A 23,489-nucleotide genomic window follows, 5' to 3' on the forward strand; every position below is an offset into this window, starting at 1 on the left:
AAAGGCACACAAATCAATCACTAGGAAAAATGTTGGCTTTGTGCGTTTATGCAGACCACGGACATGTTACATTTGCAAGTTATTACTGCATGTAGAGGATATATTGAAACTTTATATTTCAATGTGGTAAATGTGTGGTTAGGTTTAGGCACAAAAATGCTTGGTTGTGTTTAGGAAAAGATGATGTTTGAGCTTAAAGTACATGGTTTTAGAGCACAATCCCTGCTGGAAAGGCACCAATGTCTCAGTAATAAATAACCACCTTTTGTGCCACTATCTCAGTAGGAAAAACTGCAACCGGTTGCTAAAAAACAGCCATGTTAAGCATCTGAAGAGCCTCTGGAAACACAGCGATGATCCCCATAAAAAACAAATGGTTTTATTGTTCTTTAGTCTCAAACAGTGGTCCTCACTTAAGCAGCCATCTCGCCTAGGTGTCATGCCATCCACCATCCTCTCCATCTCCCAGTCACCTTAAAAAATGTTGCCATCATAAGTTTCTGCAAAACATGAATATTAGCATTTGCATGTTATGTTGCAGATATGGTAAAGCTTTGTTTCAACAATGCTGTGTTTAACATTGTTATGTTCAGGTACACTTGGTCATGGCTAGGAAAAGATCATGTTTTAGTGTAAAGGGACAACAAACCTTGCTGGAAAAACAGTAACGATTTGCTAAAATCACCCACGTTTGGGGGCTGAAAAGCCACTTGAAATTTTGCAATGACTCGTTAATATACAGCCATTTTTTGATTATTTGTTGGTCTCAAACCGGGGTCTACAGCTTGGCATGTGTCACACCATCCCCTACATCTCCCAATGACAAAGGCAGCTCATATATCACTTTAAAATTGGTTATATGATTCTTACAAATGTAAGGAGCTCCTGGTTTGCAGAGGCGTACACTGCCAGCATTTTCTTCTGCCAACTGGGCTGTGCAAAGACTCTCACCTGTCTATCAAGTACAACACTGGAAGCATCATGCAATTGATGTTTTAGTGTGTCCTTTTCTCTCTTATTTTCTTATGTCACACACACATTCGCATAAATTGTGAGGCTCTGCATAACAAGCAAAATCCATTTCAGCATGATGTAGTTTTTTATCAATAAAAACATGACTTTCATTGTGCAGGATTTCACATCTAACACAAGTTTGTGTAAACTGATTTCCACACTACACTACAGTTGCTCACCTTGCACGGCAGCAGGAATCCTGTGATATTACTAGATTTCTCAGTGGAAATATTGTCACCTTCCAAGTATTTATTGAAAGTACCTGCCCTTCCTCAAACGCTTTCCAATGGTGGCTTCTCGGGTGGTTCTGTGTAACAAACCATTTGGTGTGTCAAGTTAACCATTCGCTGCATGGTGAGCAAAAAAGATCATTTGTGTTAAATCCTTGCTACAGTCTGCAACATTTCCACCAAACACCAAAAGTACTGATACCAACGCATTTGAGTTTTGTGTCCTCAACTCGAACATAAGGGCATTTTAGATTTAGGCACAAAATACACTTAATTAAGGAACCCAACATTAATACCAGTAGGAAACTGTATGCAGTGGTCTCCAGTGTCAAACAATATAACATTAGTACTGCCTTTATTTCTTATGACATAAGAGTTATAAGTTGCATAGCCACTAAAGATCTTTGTCAAGTAAAAGTAAACGTTTTAGTAATTTAAACAAATAACAAATGTGGTTGTTTTTGGTGAGGACTTTATTTCTACTTTAAGTCATATTACTCATGATATTTGTGTGTGTGTGTGTGTGTGTGTGTGTGTGTGTGTGTGTGTGTGCGCGCGTGTGTGTGCGTGCGCGCACGTTATGTGCATCTGTCAGGTATAATGTCCCACAGTGCATTTTGCTGTACAGCTGTGTGATGATTTCATCAGCACATCAGATACGTAATAGTGGTCAACTCTCCTGAGACTCCTCTGACTTTTAGCAAATACCATGTTTTCTTGACAGACAAATATGCAAAGTGACGCACGGCAGGATCTATCAATCTTCGAGTCAGAGGCGCTGTCTCAGCTTGTGAGTGGCACATGCTGTTCGAAGTGATGTTTAAAAGAGAGGACTGCCCGTGCTCCAGAAGGCAGAGCACATCAGCTGGACAGACAGAGAGTACGAGTGGTGGAGAACAGAGACAGAGACAAAGACAGAGAAGTAGATGCAAGGAGAGGCTAAACAGACAGAAAAGGGGCACAGTGAAGCAGTGGAGAGTAAAAGCAAGAGACAGATGACAAAAAGTCAGTGACGTGACTAGCAGGGTGCCAAGAATGTCGTCTTTTCTGAGATGACTGGCTCCAAACTTGGAAAAACCAAGCGGTGTTGAGTCCTGTTTTGAATATGAATTACAGTATAAATACTCTGAAGGAAAGCAGAAATGTGTCTTTGTGCATGTTGACACCTCAGTATGCAGACACACAACTACTGGATATTCAAATAACCATATTCAGCCACAACAGCCCTGTCACATTCATAGAGTGGGTGTCTACTGAAATATGGAAAGGTTCAAAATCACGCAGCTAATGAGATTTACTGCAGTTATTTATGTAAATTATTAGAATTTGAACTCAACTTGATCTAGTTTGCTGTGAAGCCAAACACGTCCAGATGTCATCACAATATATCATTCTGGCATCCATGACGTATTTGCATACCAAGTGCAATTATGTAATTAATTTAACTTTCTACAGATTTTAATTCAGAGCTACTTTTTATGTCTCTGCGATGTCACAGGCCAGAGGCTTTAGGCCTATGTCTCCTTGTTGTCTATCTGTTTTTCACATTCTTGTGAACACAATTAATTTTTACACTTTGAGGGAATTTCCTCAAATTTGCCACAAACATCCACTTTTGCACTTTTGAGCAATTTTATATTGGTGGTTAAAAGTCAAGGTCACTATGACCTTGTGTCCATCTTCCCTTCCCTTATGGCATTCTCCAGAATGCCCTAAGGGAAGTTCCTCAAAATTTGCTCAAACGTCCACCTGGAGTCAACAATGAACTGACTTTATTTTGGTGGTCAAAGGTAAAAGGTCAACACTTTTCTGGCCATTATTCAAGATTCATAACTCAGGAACAGAAGGGGAAACATTTGATTGGATACTGATTTGGTGGCAGTAATCTTGAAACTGTATGAAGCTTCTTTGCAGCAACACACATATTTGAACCATTGTTTACTGTCATGGCTACATATGAGTCTGGACAGACGTGGATGTTACCTGCAGCTCGACTGGTTGGTGAAGGCATACATCCACAAGATGGTAGTTCTAGTCATAGCCCACTTTGCTGTGTGTACAGAGTAATAAGCCTGATACATCTACAAACACGTACTTGTACTTGTTACTATGACTTTATGCCTTGCACATGATGTCATAGGATATATGTCATTGGCTGAGGCACACGGTGATGTTTCAAGACCCCAGTCAACCCAGACTACTGTAAATAAGCGAACCAGTCCCTAACCCAGGGATAGAATGATGTATGCTGTTGCTTAGGGAGAAACAGAAAAGTGAGGAAAAAAACTAAAATTGGAATGATCTCATTGTCAAGTGTCAGGAGCAAATGTAATTTAATGGTGTCTTATGGTGTAAATTAATGGGGGGGGGGTTCAATAACCTGTCTGAGATTTAGCGCACTATCATCCTGGTATCTGCATGGTTACTGTTTTCACACCGGGAGGTCCTGGTGGAGCTCCGAGTGTCACAACAGACTGTCTCCTCTGTCACTTCAAATTTTCAGGAGCAGACATGAGTGACACTGAACTTATAAACAAGGAGTGAACCAGCAGCAGGCAGCAGCTTCTGTTATAATCCTCCTCCGAGTCAGAATAGAATAGACACACCTTTGTGCACACAACACACATGCAAACATGGAGAGATTATGCATTGCCCAAGGCTGAGCGAAACGCGCTGACAATTGGTTTTCATTATTGTTATTGTTATTATTCAATATGAAATCAAACAGCACAGAGGGTTTGGATAAATATCTCTCGGCAGACTGATATTGTGTCGTAAACAGCAGTTTATTTCAGTGGGGCCCTGAGACTGGAGGCGCTGTCGAGTTGTAGCTCTGCTCTTGTCCATTATATTTATGTAGCGCTAAGCAAAAACGATAACTATTCATGCAATTAGAGTGAAGCTGCTCGTGGTGTGTGTGAGATGTTGTAATACATAGTTTGCTCAAGAGCATCAAATATGGCCCTTTCTGGTCACCTATAAGTTACATTAATGTACTCACACAGACAAACAGATATGTATATGCCTCAGTTAAACAGACATCTGCACACATTGTAGCCATATTCTCAAGTGTTTTTATTCAATGTGTTGGTTGTAATTGTTGCTTGATTACCATGTGCATCTAATGGCCTTGATGCACCAAGCTGACATTCATCCATCTGGTGGCGCGGGGCCATCGTTGAGCCTCTGTAGCAGACCACTGGCTGTAGTTTTTGTGGTGTGTCCAACACTGCTGGCACTTGTCATCAGTGGCTGATTAAGCATGTTGAATCAGCAGCAGAGGCAGTCAGTGACACTATATACATTAGACAGACCTAAAATACCACTGACTGCAACACCTGTTGCAGCATTTTTTTGAGGGTTACTTATGTATCCGGATGCTTATTTGGCTCCTTTAAAGGGGACCTATTGTGCAGATTTTCAGGTTCATATTTGTGTATTGACTTCCTCATACTGTCTGTGCTGGAACGCCTTCATTCACCATCTGTCTGAAACACTCCGTTAAAACACCTCTTTAAGTCCCCCTCCTGACAAGTCCAGTCTGCTCTGATTGGTCAGCGTTCAGGCTGTTCTCATGCACTGTGTCAGCATGACACGTGGACAGACAGCACCAGTTGAGAATGCAGCCAGATGGAACAGACTTTCATGCGGGAGTCCGGTGTACGCTTCCCATGTGATGTGTTTTTACTACACCTTACCATGTACCTCTTCTGCCTAATCCTAACCATCCATGCCAACATGCACTTTTTAATGACATTCCAGCATTTGTTGCCATGTGCAGCACAATCCTAACATGTGATGTTGTTGATCTCACAGCAGTGGCACCCTGCAACTTCAAGCAGATGCAAAAGGACACCTTGAGTGTAATATGTATATCCACTGCAAAGTGGCAATATTTGACAACTTGGGATGAGAACGTGATATGAGAAAAAATAAGGAAAAGCATAACAAGTCCCTTCTAACTGTGTAGAATTAATCTATGCCTGTAAAACAGGATTATTATTTAAAGTGATGACATTTTCTTATTATGTCAGGCCAAAAGTTAAGATTAAGGTCGATGCAGTAACTGCCTTCTTACAGCTCTAAACTCTCCTGTAAGTCCACATATTTCCATGACAAGAGCTGCGTGCCGAGGACACCTTTTTACAGCTTGCATCACTCAGTTTCAGGGCTGAGAACTACTCTTCAATCAATCAACTGTGAAGTTCAAAGAAACTGTAATATCTCTGAGCCAAATTCTGCTCCTGCTGGTGCCAAGATTATAGCCTGTCACACACAGACTAGTGGTATTATTTGCACAGCAGAGGGTAGAGCATGGCATGGCAGAGGGGAGGAGCAGGAAATGCGGAGGCAGACGGACAAAATGTGATTATATGCAATTATTTTGAAAGCAAAAGTTCATTTTCATCAACCATTTAGTTAAAAAGACATTTTTGGAAGAAAAAAAGTACACCCAGATTGACAGATAGAAGACGTAATTTTAAAAGATTTTTATCTACTGTTCAAAATTAGACAATTCAAAGTAAAAGAGGCATTGTTTGCAACTCATACCAAAGCGGCACCCTTCTTAAAAGTGCAGTGAAATGAGAATTTTGTCTCCATTGCAGACACACACACACACACACACACACACACACACACACACACATACCAAACACAGGGCGCACAAATGCTTTTATCACCTATTTTACACGGATCAGATGAGCACTTTTATCTGAGCACTGATGTGACTCCAAAAAAGCATCCTGATTTTCTCCAGGAACTGAATACAACACTTAAATGAGAAACAATCCATTTATGTTACATTTCTCTAAAAAATATTAGAGCTGACTGCTTCTGCCACAGACTCAAGTAAATACAAGTGACAGTTATTGTATATTCTAGATCGATTTTGCATTTTAAAGTAAATAAATCAGAAGAGATTTATGGCTAAGATGGAGACAAGGGCAGATTAAATAAGACTGAGGCTTTGAGAGAACTGACTTGCAGACTTTTTATTCATTGGAATATTGTAGTGGGAACACAATTTGTTTTGGTTACATGATTATTTCCTGTTACCTGTTTTGTGTGCAGAGGGACCCCCGAGAGGAGGCCAGGGGTGTTCTGGATACAGTTTCTGCCCCTATGAAAAATCTTTTGGGGGCCACTGCTGTTGATGTTTTACGCAAATACTGAGATGAAACCCATCATGGTGTTTTTGAGAAATAGTGTCAGTAATGGTGCTCCTTTATTCATTTTACACATTCATAACATCATAGCGCCATGCCATTCTTTAATATTCCCAAAAATGAACAGTCACTCCATAGGAAGAGCTAAAAGCAAAATACGTTGTCTAAAAATACAGTATGTCGTGGACAAGGAAGGGCATGCTCCTTTTCCAGTGCATGCACAGCACGTTTAAAGTTACATTACATCAGCATGCAATTTGAACTGGAAGAGCAACTAAGCAAGGTCGTTCAGATGGATGAGAGACATTTAGTGAGCTGTGTAATTAAATGAAGAGACCCCCAGGTCACCGTTAAGTTTTTTTTCCAAATGTCCTCATGGTGCTATATTCATACTAGCCAGGAGCCATTTTTATGATATATCATCCACAGAGGGGCACTAATTACAGAAACGTTTGCCCAGCAATACCAGGACACATGAGAGGGATAAAAACTATTCCTGGTTTCCAATTATCACTTCATGAGAGACCTAGTCTCTCTATTTTCATGCACAAACTCTTTCTCTATCTCTGTCAGCCTGTATTATTTCCCAGGTACCTGATTCAAGGTCAGAGTTGGGGTTGAGCTAAGCTTGTTGGTGCCTTTCAGTAGACAGATGAGGTAGGAGTCGAGTGCAGGGACACAAAGAAACGGTGGCAAAAGAAATTTTTGTACGCCTGGTGAAATTTTACGCTGGAACAGGGTGAGCCAGAAGCCGGAGAGGAAGAATCGAGTGATGCTGCAGTCAGGGTCAGTGCTGCCTAGATAGGATAATATTATGACAGGGCTTAAGGGAGAATTCGTAAGCGTATTAAGAAATGTGTACGTCAGTCTATATGAGAGGGTTTGTGAAGATTTTTGGGGGTCTATATGACTGCTTGCATTGAGGCTTATGGCAAAATAAATAAATAAATATCTAGTCAAATCAATGTTGCACCATCGCATCACGGCTAAAGCTCGTTTTAATTCCTTAACTTCTTCATGTTAATGTTTAATGAACTCATTTTCTCCCTCTTGGGGAACATTTGCACATTGGCTTCAGTATCATTTGTATTCTAAATTGAAACATTGACATTTTATGCATCTTTCATCCTCAGAATTACCTTTTGAGCAAATTAATTGAAATAGAATTTTTACATCAATTGCAATTTCTTTTTTTTAGGATTAAATATTTACTTCGTAGAATCAAAGAGTCTGCCAGTGGAACCCCCCTGCTCATTTTGAGTACGTATTTGATCCAACAGGAATCATTTCAATACGATAAGACTTAAAGAGAGAGTTCAACATTTTGGGAAAAAGCTCATTCACAGCCTTTCAGGGACTTGGATAAGAAGGTTGATACCAGTCAAGAAGGAGACTATTTGCACAGTTCGGCATAAAGATTGATGCTAGTCAAGCAGAAACCTCCAGGGCTGAAAACTGAAGCCAAGTGTCAAAAACTGCAGTTTCTCAAATGGCAACTTGAGACTGGCTCCAAAAGCAAGTCAAGCCCCAAAGACCCTCATGTTAAAATGGCCAACTGTAATGCACATATAAACATGTTTACAGCCTGCTACAAGAAAAAAAATGGGTTTGGGGTTTTGATCATAACTAACTCCCCCTCATAATAATCGTACAGGGGGTGAATTTTTATATAACTCACTTGTTTTATTCAGATTTATAGTTAAACATAACTAAGAGCATTGAAAGGAGTCACTACAATCAATGTAACCCCTTTTCCACCAAAATTAGCGCATTTTTTCAGGTTTATTAAGTGTGGGGAAAAAAAATACAAATAGGCGACAGACTGCTTTATTATTGCCCGTAGCACATAAGTGTCTTTTGGGGGTTTTTGTTTGATTGTTTGTTCATTTCTGGCATGTCATGCTCAATGTCACAGACATGCCAGAAAACATATTATATGTATTTGTGAACTTAGAAAGCCAAGCTAGGTGATTCCCCACACTTCAAGCCACTGTGCTAAGCCATGCCAAGCTAAGTTAACCACCCTCAGGCTGTAGATCCACATTTAACTATTAAACGTATCAGTAAAGAGTGGTATCAGTAATATCATCTAACTCACAGCAAGAAAATGAATAAGCCCAAATAGTTAAACTTCTCCCTTAAAGCCATACAGCTGTATCACCAGCACATCACAGCAGGACGAGCTGTGTTCCAAAGGAGCAGTAATGAAGTGTAGCTGCAGAGTGGATCACAGTGGCGCCTCATTATCTCCATGATGGTGCATCACACATCAATATGTAAGTGATGGTAAATGTGATGAATGTTGCATAATGGAAGTCTGAATACATTTGAATTCTGTCTGTGAAGATAAAACACACTGTAGGTGGAAATTGTGTTAGTTGTGTGAGTTAGTAATTATTCTGGCAAATTGAATACTCTTTGATTGCACAGTTATTAGAGGATAGACAAAGACTAATCAAGGACAAAAAGCTGTAATCAAAAAGATTTAGTCACGAAGACCGGTTCATTGTGTTTGTCTTTATATTGTCAAATTAGAGCTCTGTTATCAAAGTCTGTGAACTTGAACACCTGGCATAGAAACTTGAGCACTCCGAAGGACGTCATCAACATAATATACATATTTTTTAGGACTTGTGTCATTTCCTTAGAGAACACTGCATGTCTTTATGTGCCGCGTCTTTGGATATTGCTGAAAATATATGTGTAAAATCACTCTTTGACAGCTACAGCTGTAATAGGACTCATCCCATTGTTCCCAGGGCATGTTATTGTCTCTTGTGTATGACTCGAATCCACCACCTACTGTGTACTTCTCCCCCATTCAACTGAAAGCCTGTCAACAGCCATTATTCCTAGCAAGACCTCTGCTGTGATCCCTGCCATGTTTCATCAAAGCGTGGCAATTTATTCCAAAGCCCACTGTCGGAGCATGTTAGCTAGTACTAAAATTATTGCATGTGAGTGTTTGTGTGTGTTTGTGTTTGTGTTTGTGTGTGTGTGTGTGTGTGTGTGTGTGTGTGTGTGCCCACTGCTGCTCTTCCCTGCACCCAGAACCTCTTGTCATTCTTGTGGACGGATACCAGCAAAATGAGCTGAGCTGACAAGTTTGCCTTTCTCCTGTACTATTTCACAATGAAGCTTGAGTTGCGTGTTTGCGCTGTGTAAGTGTGTGTGTGTGTGTGTGTGTGTGTGTGTGTGTGTGTGTGTGTGTGTGTGTGTGTGGTTAAATAATTAACAATGTTCGCCGTCTTGCTGCAACACATCCCTCACACACTGTTCTGATTAAGTGAGCCCCTGGAGATACACACTGCCTGCCTTCCCTGCACAGTAACTAATGCTGCATGTACATGTGTGTGTGTGTGTGTGTGTGTGTGTGTGTGTGTGTGTGTGTGTGTGTTGTGTGTGTGTGTGTATGTGTGCGCTGGAGGATGGCTAGGCTAAGATAGTCTGTGTGTGTGTGTGCGCGCACGTGTGTGTGTGTGCGTGCGTGCGTGTGTGTGTACACGAGTATTGACTTTTTTTCTGTCATTCATTGTGTGCTTTAACGTTAGTAAGCTTGTCAAGATTTTGACTTTTTTTTTCTTTTACGATAATAACACACGTGCATCATATACATAGTTAATATTATACTGCTGTGTTGCTGTTTTTGTGTTGTATCCCTGCATTATGTATTTATGTATGTTTGTGTTTTGTGCACGCTATGACTGTGCATGCACTAATTAGAAAAGGGTTAGAGGTGAAGGAGAGGCACCAATTTTTGAGGGAAACAGCTCAGTACCGCCACAGGTAATACTGCTCATGCAATGTACAGGTTAACAGGTTAGTAAGAAAACTGACATTTTATATCTGTATCAACAAATGCATTACGCTACATGCTCGTTTTGTATGTATCACTTGAAAACATTACACGAAAAATTATCATGCCCGCAGTGTAGTAATCCAATCAATAATAAAATTAAAGTAGCAGAGGACTTTACTTCTGTGCACTGCTAAAAGGAGACCCATAATGCCTCCAGTGGCAGAATACAGCCTCAAAAACAATGGTTGCAATCTACCATAAAACAGAGAGAAGATGAAGCAACTATGCACAGTTGAAGCAAGAAGTAACAATTTCCACCATAACTGAAACTGGAATGGCACAAATAATTTGCAAACTCCTGCACACTGTCTCACTTGTAAAAGAACTTCATTTACTGAGACATTTTGGTAACTAGACCTTAATCAGGCAAAAGATATGTTGCACATCTATGCGTAGTGGATCAGTTGATCATGCGTAGGGGAGAGTTTGTTTGTCTGTTTTGAAATAGATTTGTATTCTTTTTGTGTACAAAGGGGTGCATAAACATTCATCAAAGCAAAAAGATGTTTGGTACTGAATTTCTTGTGTGAGGACAACCAGAACCCCTGTTTAACACATGTCCCCTCAAATGCTGAGAAAACAAAACCTATGCTTTTGCTGAGAGTATTTTTCATCCAAATTGTTAGTATTTTGTTATGTTTGTAAAGCAGAAATATATTTGAGGCCACTTGGGGGCAGTAAAATAAGCTGTAAAAATCTAATTTACATATTATCCCAATATATGCATCCAGTGGACACTACATTAGCAGTCATTTAGAGTCATGTGTTTGGCCATCTGGTGAATGCAAGTTCAATATTCACTCTCCTTCTATCTCTTGTTTTGCGCTCTACTGTCTCCTGAGGGAAAAATCTGGCTTTTTAGCTGCTAAATGCGCCACTCTATTCACCAGATAGTCACTAATTTTTGTCTGTCAGCTGTTTGGTGCTGTGCAGGTGGCAGACAGTGGGTCTTTAAAACAGATGCCTTCGGAGGTTGGAAGCTGACAAAAGCTGCTTTGGTAAGATCAAACCAAAAGAGATAAGTTATCTCTGATTGGCAGTTTATCTTTTATGTTAGCAGAAATGTTCAGCTTCTCTGCGTTCATCCTCCAGCCAGCTGAAACTGTGTTTTGCTTTATGTTGTTTAAAAAAGTAGGTTTGTGGCTCTTCCAAAGCCAGTGAAAGGAGTAAATAGAAATACAGCATCTGAAAAAGTTCAGCTCACAGCAGCACTGTAAGGACACTTCTTTTGTTAGCTTCAAATCCAAATGCTACCATATTACTGCAGTTTAAGTCTTTTTAATAGACTAACTCTGTTATCTCTTCTCATTAGCCCAAAAACTAAGCAAACATGCACATGTTGTCCGCATCATGCATGATGCAGACACCGGTGGCCTCTGCTCAGCAGTAAAATTCACATGACCTGTTGGGCACTGGTTGCTCCATTAGTCAGTTTAAAAACATGATATTAGGCTTATAATAATCACGCTGTCATATTCTTTATTACTAATCCAATTTGAGTCGGATTTAGTGCTGTGGCAGGCTTCTGCCAGAATGTGATGTGACATAATGACAAATGACGGTTCAGCCAGTTTGCATAAATTAAACCAGTTTAAGCTTTCACACCAGATCAGACCAGCAAAACCAGAAATCTACCCCACTCCACTAACCACCAACCCTAATCTATCTTGTTGGCCCTCCAGTTTTCCTTTTAGAAAGACAAATACAGACTACTGCTGCCTGCTGCTATAGAGACACTCTCTCTCATGCAGACAGAAAACGTATGTGCTAGCTGGCCATGAGCAGCAGTCATTGCAGTGTGTTGAAGGGCAACTTTTCAGACGAGATACAGGTGACTAGCTCTGTAATGACAATTTGGTGTGTCTCGGCCTTCACACAAAAAAAATGTCCCAGAATCGCCACATTTCTCTCTTGAACTCACCTTGAAGCCTATAAGACCAAAACGCTCTGTTCTTGTTGTTCCATCATATTGATTTGGTTGGCGGACTGTGTGGCCTGCAGATTGGATTAGAGTCCAGCTGTATTCCAGCCTGCGGGGAGAGAAGCTGTGTTTTGTTTGCAGACAGGACAGATAGCTCCTGCAGAGACAGTCTGATCTATTCTAACTTTATTGAGCATCTCTGGAGAGACATATCCCAATGAAAGCTAATATGGTTTAGTCAAGTTACCCACAGAGGAATTCAACTTGGTTCAGAGGTGTTCGCGGGTGAGAAGGTCAACGCTGTCAGTCACTTGGTGAATAGTATGCACTACAGTGAAGTATTTGGAGTGGGCTGATGGATGTTGATGGAGAGCATTGTTTACTCCAGGATGCAAGGGCAAACTCGATGTAAATTGCGTTCTGGGTAAGCAGGAAATAGCATGACTGATCGTTTACATTTACCAAAAGACTTTGGCAGTCCTGCTTCTTTTCTCACTATGTCTATTTTAGGGTGCGTCCACGTCACAGTTGAGTTACATATATTGACAACACCAGCCTATACTGCTGCGTGCTTGCAGCTGATAATGGCTTGCACCATTGAGTCATAGCTTAGCAACAAGCCTGCTGTCCTATTTTTGGTTTCAGGCAATTATCCACAATGCAGTGTGATGGTGTGGTCCTATGACACTTCCAGATTGTGGATGTAATGAAGGGAAAAAAGGTCTGTGCCCACATCTGTCAAGTGTCTGCAGGGTTTTCCTCAGATTTACAAGACTGTTACTCAACCCAGGAACTGAGTGACAACTTTTTTTAGCTTTATCTATTTTTAAAAACAATGTCTGGTGAAACATGTGCGTAGATACTAACACAGGACAGTTGCAAGGTAAGAGGGCAAAAGGACACTGAAAGACGAACAATGTTAAGTTATGGAACACGAGGAGAAAACTTTTAAAGATTAATGCTGCGTTCACATGGAATAAGGCAGACAATAAATGGCGACTGGATTTCATGTAGTGGGTGAGAGAAGGATGGTAAATTTAGGTGAGCCAGCAGAGAATACTGGCAATGGTAACAGTAGACATCATTGCCATTCAAAGTTAAAATATTTAAACTTCCGCCATCCTCTACAACAGAATTTACAACCAGATGTTACAAACCTCCTTCGCACAAGGCAAAAGCAAGGTGATCTTGGCCATTACCAAACAGTAGTAGAATAATTACATAAAATAATTCGACAATTCCACATCAGCATCACAACATATCATCATGTATATTTACTGTCCTGTCATTCAGACTGTTTGTTTTTCCTGTCTGTGTGCCGTTCACTGCCTGCCTGATTCCATGTGAATGCAACACAAGTTATTTTAGAAATGCATAATTTACTGCCTCATCAAATTGCATCAAATCTTTGCTTCCTGTTGCAAACTCAAGCTTTTGCTATGTTTTTTTTTTTTTTTTTTGGTCTTTTTACTTTTTGTTGAATTATTTAATTTCTGCCTGATTAAATAAGCAACACAATCCATGTCAACACTCAACCTCAGCATTTTTAAAAACTTTTATATCACTATTATATTATTTATAATGATTGTCACTGATTCATTAAAACTTGCAATAATAATGGAGGTCATTTGAAGTCTAATACCGTACTTGAAATGCAACCAGAACATTGGGGAACCCATTTTCTGCTGTTTGTTACTGCAAATGTAACATTGTGGGAGATTGTGAATTAGAGCTGCAATGATAAATCAATTGATCAGTTAGCTGACAACCATTTTTTTGATTTATTGGTTTGAGTAAATTCTTTAAAGAAAAAAAATCTAAATTCTTTATTTCCAGGTTCTTAAATGTGAATATTATCTGATTTATTTTCTCCTATACAACAGTAAAGTGAGTTTCTTTGGGTTGTGGACGACAGCATCTTGGGCTTTGGGAAACACCAGTCAACATTTTCACCATTTTCTGACAAAGAAGTAGCCGATAAATCAAGAAAAAACCAACAGACTAATTGGCAATGAAATTAATCTTTCGTTGCTGCCCTGTTGTGGATGTGTATTTTCAAGCAATGCTCCGTTGATTATAAAAAAGACATTAATACTGAGCAAATTCTGAGCTCACAAGTACAATTGTTGCAGCAATAAAAGTAACCATACTGAAACCCTGCTTCTACTGCCGCCCTGAGCTCCATCTCTGTCCTGCACAGTGCAGCACTTTAGTGTTGAAAAAGGTGAGAGAAAAGGACAGTGCAGCCAGCAATGCAAATCCACCATACAGGATTTAGGGTGGAGTTGCTGTTAGCAGATTATAGTCCGTGTGAGCCGGTGAAGGTTCAATATATTGTTGATGGACACACGCCGGCTGCTGCACGGATCAAACTCCTCAGTTATGTAATAGAAACATTGCAGTGAGGGGAAGTTAGACAGAAGGAAATACTTTTGACAGTTTGAATGCCATTGCAATGTTTGAGATTAATGTACGTTACCTCCAAGAGTAAAATGAATATTTGAAACCTCAGTGCCTCTTCCTGTAATCCATCTGCTGTAGAGACTGAAAAGCGGTAATTAAAGGGGAGCATTGATCTAATAAGCTGAGAATGAGGTCACTTCAGTCTCGAGTCAATCATACTGTACTGCTGCAAATGTTCTAAAGACATTCTGGGGCATTCACTCCAGTCATTTCTATCTGCGTGTAACATCGACTACCTGAATCTGCGAAATCTATAAAATACTCAAGTCTCATGATTGCATGACGATCATGGTTTGGGTTTTGTGAGTCACACTAAACAACAGCTAAATTAACTGGAATAAATTACATAAAGATAAAACATGCATTTTCTTGAATATGAATAAGTAACAAAAAGAAAAGATGCAATCACAAGCAATATAGATTGTCAAACAAAGATTCCTTGTCATGCCCCTTTAGTGTCTAATATGAAGGCACCCTTTAACATATATACGAGACACACTGAGCTTTCAGTAACTCCAATGTCAAAACTAGAGCTTTGATTCTTTGCCTGCCAAGTTAAGAGAGTTTGATTTTGGGTACAGTTAATGCTAATTATTCTATTTCTTCATAGATTAACCAATGGTTAAGTGTTTAACTGGACCTTGGCCCAAAACTGCTGCTGTAGGTTGGGTGAGGCTGGGACAGATACTATTCTGGTTCATGTAGAGTCAGGTCAGATTTATTGGGCCCCATCAGAACTCTAATGTAAACCTTTTGGCAGCAATATAGATGCTTAGAGCAAATGATGTAGTATAAAGAGCATACTGCAAAGGGAGGAGGTGGTTCCATTTCTGCAAAAATGGGTTAAGTCCAACTTTTGATTCCTTCTTTCTCTCTACTCTCTAATTCTCTCTTCTTCATTTCTCTCTCTATGTCTCTCTCTTGTACACTCACATGCTCACAAATTAGCAAGTTAGCTGCACCAACAAACTAGCTGGGTATGGGCTACACTGTAAGATTGACTGAATGAGAAAAAAAGCACAGACCTTGGGAAATCAACTTGTGGCTCTGCTTCAGTTGTGCAAGAGCCAGACGCAGCAGACCACAATTTCAGGTTCTATTCATAAATTCATCTACCTCTAATGGCCAGTCAGGCGCAGCTGATCAGGCAATGATTGTTCTTCTTCCCACCCCCTTCATCCCGCCTCCCCATGTGTACAGTGCACGTCAAACAGCCCCTAACGAAGCAGCATTTGTCCAACTCAAAAATTACTTGTGCATTTCAAAACCTGTGCAGTTATTCAGCTTTAAAGGACTGCTGTTTGTGCCCTGAGTAAAACCAAAAGTCATCTCATTGTAACCTAAATCATGATCTTGTTGGAAAGCTAACCAATTATTTTCAGTGTTGTAACCTACTGTATGTTTCCTGTGAACATGGAAGTTCATCTTGAAAAGACTCTTTGGCATGTAGCAAGCAGAAACTGACACATTCAAAAGAGACACTAGAGTGCCTACCTAAACATCACAGTTTAAAATGTAGGGCCACTGACCAGGTGGCTTTATTTGATGAGTTGAGAGATTGAAAATGTATTTCAATGTAGCGCCATTAGCACATAGCACAGATCTACATTTCCTGTTATCTGTGATTCTGCAGAGCTTGCTGAATATGAACGTAAAGCTCATGTCTCTCCATTTAGCTTCATTTGTCTTTTCTGTGACCTTATATTTAAGGTCAGAGTTCACAGGTCACTAACAGCCGTCCAGTCGAATGTTCCTGCTGATTGATGCAATAAAGGTCTTGATCTTTCTCTCTGTCCACTGTGCGCAGTGTCTTCCATTATTCTATTTCTAATCTGCAGCTCATTGTTGAATCAGACCAAATTTAAAAAAAAAAAAATCTTTATCTGAGATTGTTTTTTACTCTCCTTGATCTGATATTCCCTTAGTCTAGACTTTTAAAATGATCCCTGTTTCATCAAGCGATGCATCTGATTAAGGGAGCAATACTCTCAGAATGCTGTTTCATTGTGACTTTGAAAACCCTCTCAGAGTGCAAATGCATAACCACTGACTCATTTCTCTGCAAAACATCTGTCTTATACATCTGTCCAAAAGATGTGCAGTCAATGTGTTGGTATACATTCTTCTCTTTTATGCACTTCAGCTCTTATTTCCAAAACAGAGGCATATAATGAACCATATATCAGTGACTATCTGCATTAGCTGGGGTTGAAGTTTAATTGCTTTTCTTTATTAAGTGGTATTGACAACACTTTCGACCCCTTAGCCTCCACACAGACATCTTTGAAGTATATGTTTCTTTGTTTTTGTTTTGTGTTGTACGAATTTTTATGTAACATAAAGTGTTTTGTTTGTCTTGTTATAATATGTTACAAGGTTGACATTAATCCAAAGACCAAATTGAGATGTTTGTTTAAAGTGTTATAACTACTGCAAGCATTCTGTCTCTCCTAGTTTTTTATAGCATTTAGAAATTGCTGTTTTACTAACTCATTTCTGGGTTTTAGGAGTCCTTCCTGGTGCACATCATGGCTATTCTACACATAACAATAACTGGCGCTCTGATCATCTTGCTACGTTGATTTGAATAGGAATGTCCTTTCTACACTTATTCTATTTCCTTGTGGGTTTTTGAATTAGTTTTTAAGACATTGGGCATGAACAAAAGTCTAAGATTAGGCTTTTGTAAGTCCTGGATGCATGCATGAAAATATCTGTTTCCAGTCAACTGTGTGCTTGGCATTCACAGCTCAGTGAAATCTCTTTTCTCAGTCCTTGTCTTCTTACACCTTTACCATCTTTTCAGTCACCCTGTAACCCCATTTTCCTTTGTCATCACCCCTTTATCTCCTCTTTCTTTCATCCACTCCTCTTCATTTCCATCCGCCCTCTGTTTATGTTTCACCTCTCCCCATCCATCTCTCACACCACCCTCCTTATCTCCTCCATCATTTTTGTCTCTCCATTTCATATCCATTCATCAAATCCCTCTCTATCCCTATTACTCAGCTCATCTTGACCTCTTTCTCCCTCTTGCTCCATGTCAGTGTGCTCCGTCTGTCTTTGTTTCTATCACCTGCTCAGTCACTTCAGCTCTCCTCACTCCCACCATCCATTTATCTCCGCACTCTCCTGCCATTTCAGCTCGGCTGCTGAATGCTGATTCCCCTCGCTCTCTCTCTCTCTCTTACAAACTTCTTTTTTCTACGTGTCCCAGCCTGAGATCTCGTCTATATCATGTGCAGCGTTTGTAGGATGATTCTATTACATGTCTCCTAACTGCTGGATAATTCAATAAGCACCACAGAGATGACACACAGTTATAATCTACTTAATGAAGCCACTGTGCTGATGAATTGTGTGCTTTCTCCTCCATTTATCCTCTCACTCACTCCCTACCCCCCTTTTCTCTTTTCCACTCTCTTTCCTATCCTTCCCTCCTCTCGCACTCTGCAGGGTGTTGATGGAGAGCCATTCGAATGACAGCCGGGACAGTGGTCATCACTGGTGGAATTCTAGCTACAGTAATATTACTCCTTATCATCGCAGTACTGTGCTACTGTAGGCTGCAGGTGAGGCCACAGCTACTTTCAGACACTGTTGCATTCACTGTATTTCCACCAAACGTCTGCAGAGCTCCAAGTACAGCATGTCCTTGAGTTCTTTCAACCCAAAATTTTAATTTATGAGTGTGGCTGTGTTTTTTGTCTTTGTCTGCCAGGGCTGCACAACTCTTTGTTATCCGAATAGAAAATGTTCACTCTGCCACTGTATTCAGAGTTGCAACAAAACACAGAGACAGACAGTCATATTGATGGGGTAAAGGTGGCCATGATTTTTGGAGGAATATGTTAGAGAAGTTATGCATGAACAAGAATGGATGTTGGCATTGTAAATTTCTTCTGAGCAGATATGTTGAAACTAGGGCTGTCTGCGGATTTAATTTTTAAAATAGTGATTAGTCACAGAATTTTGATAGTTTATCATGATTAATTGCATTTTTAATCACATTTTAAATCCATTGTTATCCATTAAAAGCAGTTATGAAGTCCATATTAACAAGGTAAAGCAATTCTTACCAGACTGTCTTGGTTAGGAATCAAATGACAGCAAAACACTGCATTGGACTATCACAGAGGGGATCTGTCTGTAAGGGGGAGACTCGTGGGTACCCACAGAACCCATTTTCATTCGGATATCTTGACGTCAGAGGTCAAGGGAACCCAATAAAATGACCATGCCGTTTTTCTGTCACCAAAGTTGAACCTAACTTTTGAGCATTATTTTGGCCTCGTCCAGCCCCCAATCCATGACTCTACAGGATTCCTTTTCCTCAGTACAGCCTCTTAAATACAGAAATGTCATCCAGTGATTAACGTGATTTTAAAAAATCTAGTTGAAACATCATGTTTCTTTATTTTAACATGGTTAAAATGTAGGTATGGGGTTTTTTAAAAAGATTGTGTTTTGGCTTAAAATACCCAGTTTTGGTGGCACAATCATGGCTACAAATATGGTAATTCATTGCTAAAATACAACCTGTGTAGTTTTTTTCTTTTTTTCCTTCTCTTAAAGAATCTTTAAAAATGGTCTGCAGCTTGGTAGCTGGTAGGGGGGAAGTATTCTGCTCTGTTCACAACTGAAATATTTAGTCATTTGGTTTTATTGTAAAAAAAAAAATGAAGAAGAATAAATTAAAAAATATGATGACAGTCAAGACGGAGCTAATCTATGTGAACACTAATATAAAATGTCAAAAATGTGGCTTAATACTGTAAGGCCATGGCAAAACAAATTTCCTACTCATAGGAATCAAAAAGCTTTGAACAGGGGCCAGAGACATTTAGCCTGCAGCTCAGCAGGTAGAGCATTAATCGCAGAGTTGGTGGTTTGTATCAGACTCCTCCTAACCGTGTCTCAAAGTGTCCTTGACCAAGACACTGAACTCCAAATTACACCCAGTGGTGAAGCTGCGGCCTCGTATGGTAGCTTGCTGCCATCCATGTGTGAGTGTGTGTAAATGTGTGAATGTGAGGCAGATTGTAAAACACCTATAAGAGCAGTTCAAATGGAAACTAAGCTAACATTGCTGGAGTGGAAATTATATGATCCTTTCCACTCAGAGCTGATTACGGTTCTTGGGGTTCTTTATATATTCACAGCAAAATCAAAAGTGATCCACAAATTATGGCTTCATATTAGTTGGCGGGTTGCCAGGAATGAATTTGAAAGCTACATTTTGTGGGCCAGAAATAGCAGCCACAAATTTTCCGTTTACAAGTCTGTTTGAACTGTAATTGTTAAGGATTTGGCACGGGGAAAAAAATAATCAGAGATGAAACCTTTTTGACGTCATACTGTTGCACAGGTGCAGCTTCACTGAGACGGGGTTGGTTATGAAACAAATCCTCTCTCTTAATAGTGTTGAGTGAACTGTGATAGTGTTACATTGTTGATAAATGTTTAGATTAAAGACATTAAAGGGATCCTTTTTTTTTTTAAGTGGGGTTGTATGGGTTACTAATCCATAGTCAGAGCATTACAAAAAGTAGATGCCAGTCGGCACACCTCCAGTTTGCTTGAGAAGCAGGCTGAGTCTGACATGGAAGCTATGTAATGTACTGCTGAGGACAGGGGTCATCAATATTAGTTTAAGTGTACACTGTATTGACAGTATTTTTCATCACTTTTCCTTTCCACCAGACAGCCAATACCAACTGGGAAGCTGTTAATGGCTTCAGTTTCCCATCTATACTCTCAACAAAGCCACCAGACTCCATTGACTAATGCACTAACTTTAGCTTTCTGAACATAAGAGCTGTTGTCTGTTCCCGCTTTGTTCAGTCAGTTACTTTTGTCATTGTGTGACATTGGTGAATCTGAATTAACCCTTTTAAGTGGCAAAGTAACACAAAAAAATAATTGTTAAAGGCAGTGGTAGACCAGCAGCTCTTGTGTTCAGCAACCTTGAATCACTGTTTTTCTAAATAGAGTCTGGCTTTTAAGAGAGTGATGGAACAGCCGCATTTTTTTGAAGTCATACTCTGACGGTAAGGAAAAGTAGCGAAAATATTATAAAGATAGCATACACTTAAACTGAGACTGATTTTTTTTCTAGATTTTTTTTTTGTTGCCGGCTCTTCCACAGTGGTACATTGCATAGCTTCTGTGTCCCCCTTTATTGTCTGGATTGTGCATGTATACTAATTCGCCAAAGCATTTATTTTGCTGTGTTACTGCTAACAGCATGGCCAGATATTTCAGTTCTCCTATTGCGTTCTCTTAATGTTAACTTTCTGTTGTGCCCCTTTTCAACTGCACTATTCTTTCCCTTGTCTCTCTTACATTTTACATCATTTGGTACCTTTTGCCCAAATATTTTCCCTCCCGTTATTTTTCATCTGTGGTCCCCATCATCTTTCTCCATATCCCATCCTGATTCCTCCATCGCCACCAGTATTATTGCTGCAAGAAGGAAGAGTCCGAGTCGGAGGAGGAGGAGCCAGACTTTGCCGTTACATCCCGTCTCCCACCGGTCCACTCCAATCACAACATTGTGGCGGCGACGGCCGCCGCTTCCTCCATTCCCAATGGCCCCGCCCTTTTCTCCACCCCTCCCATGGCCAGGAAACTGACGCGCTCACAGACCTTCTGTCCATCCTGTACACACTATGAGTTGCCTTTCTACCTCCAGCCTCCTCCTCCTCCTCAGCCGCAGATCCACCATCAACCAGATGGGTTGAGGAACGGAGGTGACCGAATCAGCTACCGCAGCGTCCAGCAGCAGGATCTGGACCTGCCCGTGCCTGTGAACATTTCAAATTACCGTAAACCAAACCTTGCCCGCTCAGTCACCATGAGGGACATGTTCCAACGCAGCTGTAGCATCAGCACTGATGTTTAGCTGAGCGAGGTTGTGAGTTTGTGCTTGAATGAATTGGGATGGCCTCGAGTCAGACTGTGTTTTTATCATCTTGACCAGTTTAGTCCAGTCTAGTGCATTCTGATCTAGTCTTGTTCTACTGGTCACCTCGTGCAGAATGGAGGACTCAGATGGCACTCAGGACAGGATTCTCAAAGGTACTATGCTCAGGTCCAGGACCTTAAACTTGGGCCACTGTAGAGTTTAAAGTATTTTAAAGATGTTAAATCATCAATAACACGAACTTCTTGGTTTGTTTTATTTTGAAAAGCTCTTTTTTAACAAACAGAATGGAATTTGTTTCACAATTTGATAAAGTTTGTGTTGCCCTGCTTCCTCTGGACTCTTCTGCCCATGGCCTGAAAGACACACAGACTCCCGCCATGTCGAAATGACATAATCGTCAGGGATTTTCTCTCTGCCATAGCTGCTACAAACAAAATATGATTAGGAGAAGTCCAGTGTTTCCCTCTCCTATGACAGGATGATCTGTCTGCCTCCATCCACAGATTATAGAGATTATAAAATATCACTCACCACCAGTGGAGGACGGGGGATGTTATGTTTTAGCTGCCATGTGCTGACATTTCAGATAGACTTAACTTAGGCCATAATATTTTAAGACATAAAGGGCTCACAGAAGATGGAAATGCGCGCTTGATTTCCTTTCATAGAGGTCTCCAGTTTTGACGGGAGGCTGGTTTCTCTGAGCATCTACTGACAACACAAAGTGTATATACAGTATACTTCAGCAGACCTCTGTGTTCTTGCAGGCAGGGCGGACTAGGTGCCAAAGGGGGACGGGTTCTTGCATTTATGTGCATTTGTGTGACTGTGCTTGCATGCATGTGTGCGTGTGTGTGTATAACTCGATCAGTTGTTATACCAGGATTCTGATTCCATAAACACAGTCTGTCACCCCTATGTAAAACCAAAACCCAGCAATGGGTTGCAATAACATTTTAAACATTTATTGTAAAGTGATTGTATTCACTTTACCTTTAAATTCATAACCCAACCAGATGATGTAACTCTATTTTGTAAATCTTTATTTTACTGATTAATGCTACACTCGAGTTGTAGGTGATGGTCAAAGGAGTAAAACATTTTTACGGCAGCATTTAACTTTAAAGTGTGATATTCATTTTCACCAAAGTTTGATTTCATGGACTCTTCACTGCATTCCTCGTGTTGTCTCTGATTTGTTGATATATGGATTCATGGGCTAAAGATTAATTCACCTTTAAAGGCACATCTATAAATATTTAACAGGCCATAGCATACACTCCAGTCTCTATCTTCTCTCGACTCGTTGGACTGAGGAATATTTGCTCTTCCTCTGAGGGACTCAGAGAGTTCCTTCTTGGGATTGTTTTTATTTTCTGCGCTTGGCTGAGCCGCCTGGCTGGAGGGCTGATTTTCTGACTGGAGGAGCTTTATGGACACAGGACACACGTTTAATGAATGAAATGATTTACTGCTTGATTTCAAGAAGAGATGCTTGTGGTTGTGTGAGGGGCTTGAAGCGAATTAGATTGTCCCTCTTGGACCTCCCCTCCCTCTCAAAATAGATGGTAAATGCTGTTGTACCTCTCTCTCTCTCTCTGTCTCTTTGTTGATTTTATCAGCAATCATGCTCATTTATATTCCCAAAGGATGAAACAGTGAGTGATTTTGTTTTAAGTTTTTCCTCTTGTGACATGTGCTTTCCTGCAAATACACTAAAACACACATTGACATTACACACACAGAAACACACACTTACATACACAGTTCTCAATGCTATGCTTTCCTTACTTTTTAAACAGATGTGACAGTTGCACAGGAAATTTAGTGCCATAAAGAATTATGAGAGAACTTTATTATTATTATGATTATTATTACAAGTGTATATTCAAATGCAGTGTTGCTT

The 23,489-nt window shown here is 40.2% G+C and overlaps 1 protein-coding gene across 3 annotated transcripts in view; it reads left to right on the top strand.

The window, feature by feature from the left end:
- The window catches only part of fam163ba (family with sequence similarity 163 member B, genome duplicate a), a 31,301-nt gene extending 7,812 nt beyond the window's left edge, over nucleotides 1–23,489 (top strand). For all 3 annotated transcript variants that reach the window (XM_042509476.1, XM_042509475.1, XM_042509477.1), the window contains 2 exons: nucleotides 18,112–18,227; nucleotides 21,113–23,489. In XM_042509476.1, coding sequence (XP_042365410.1) covers nucleotides 18,135–18,227; nucleotides 21,113–21,559 — 540 coding nt within the window. In that variant the 5' untranslated portion in view covers nucleotides 18,112–18,134 and the 3' untranslated portion in view covers nucleotides 21,560–23,489. The remainder of the gene's footprint in view (nucleotides 1–18,111; nucleotides 18,228–21,112) is intronic.

This window comes from Plectropomus leopardus, chromosome 20 (genome assembly GCF_008729295.1).
Source record: "Plectropomus leopardus isolate mb chromosome 20, YSFRI_Pleo_2.0, whole genome shotgun sequence".
Classification (NCBI taxonomy): Eukaryota; Metazoa; Chordata; class Actinopteri; order Perciformes; family Serranidae; genus Plectropomus; species Plectropomus leopardus.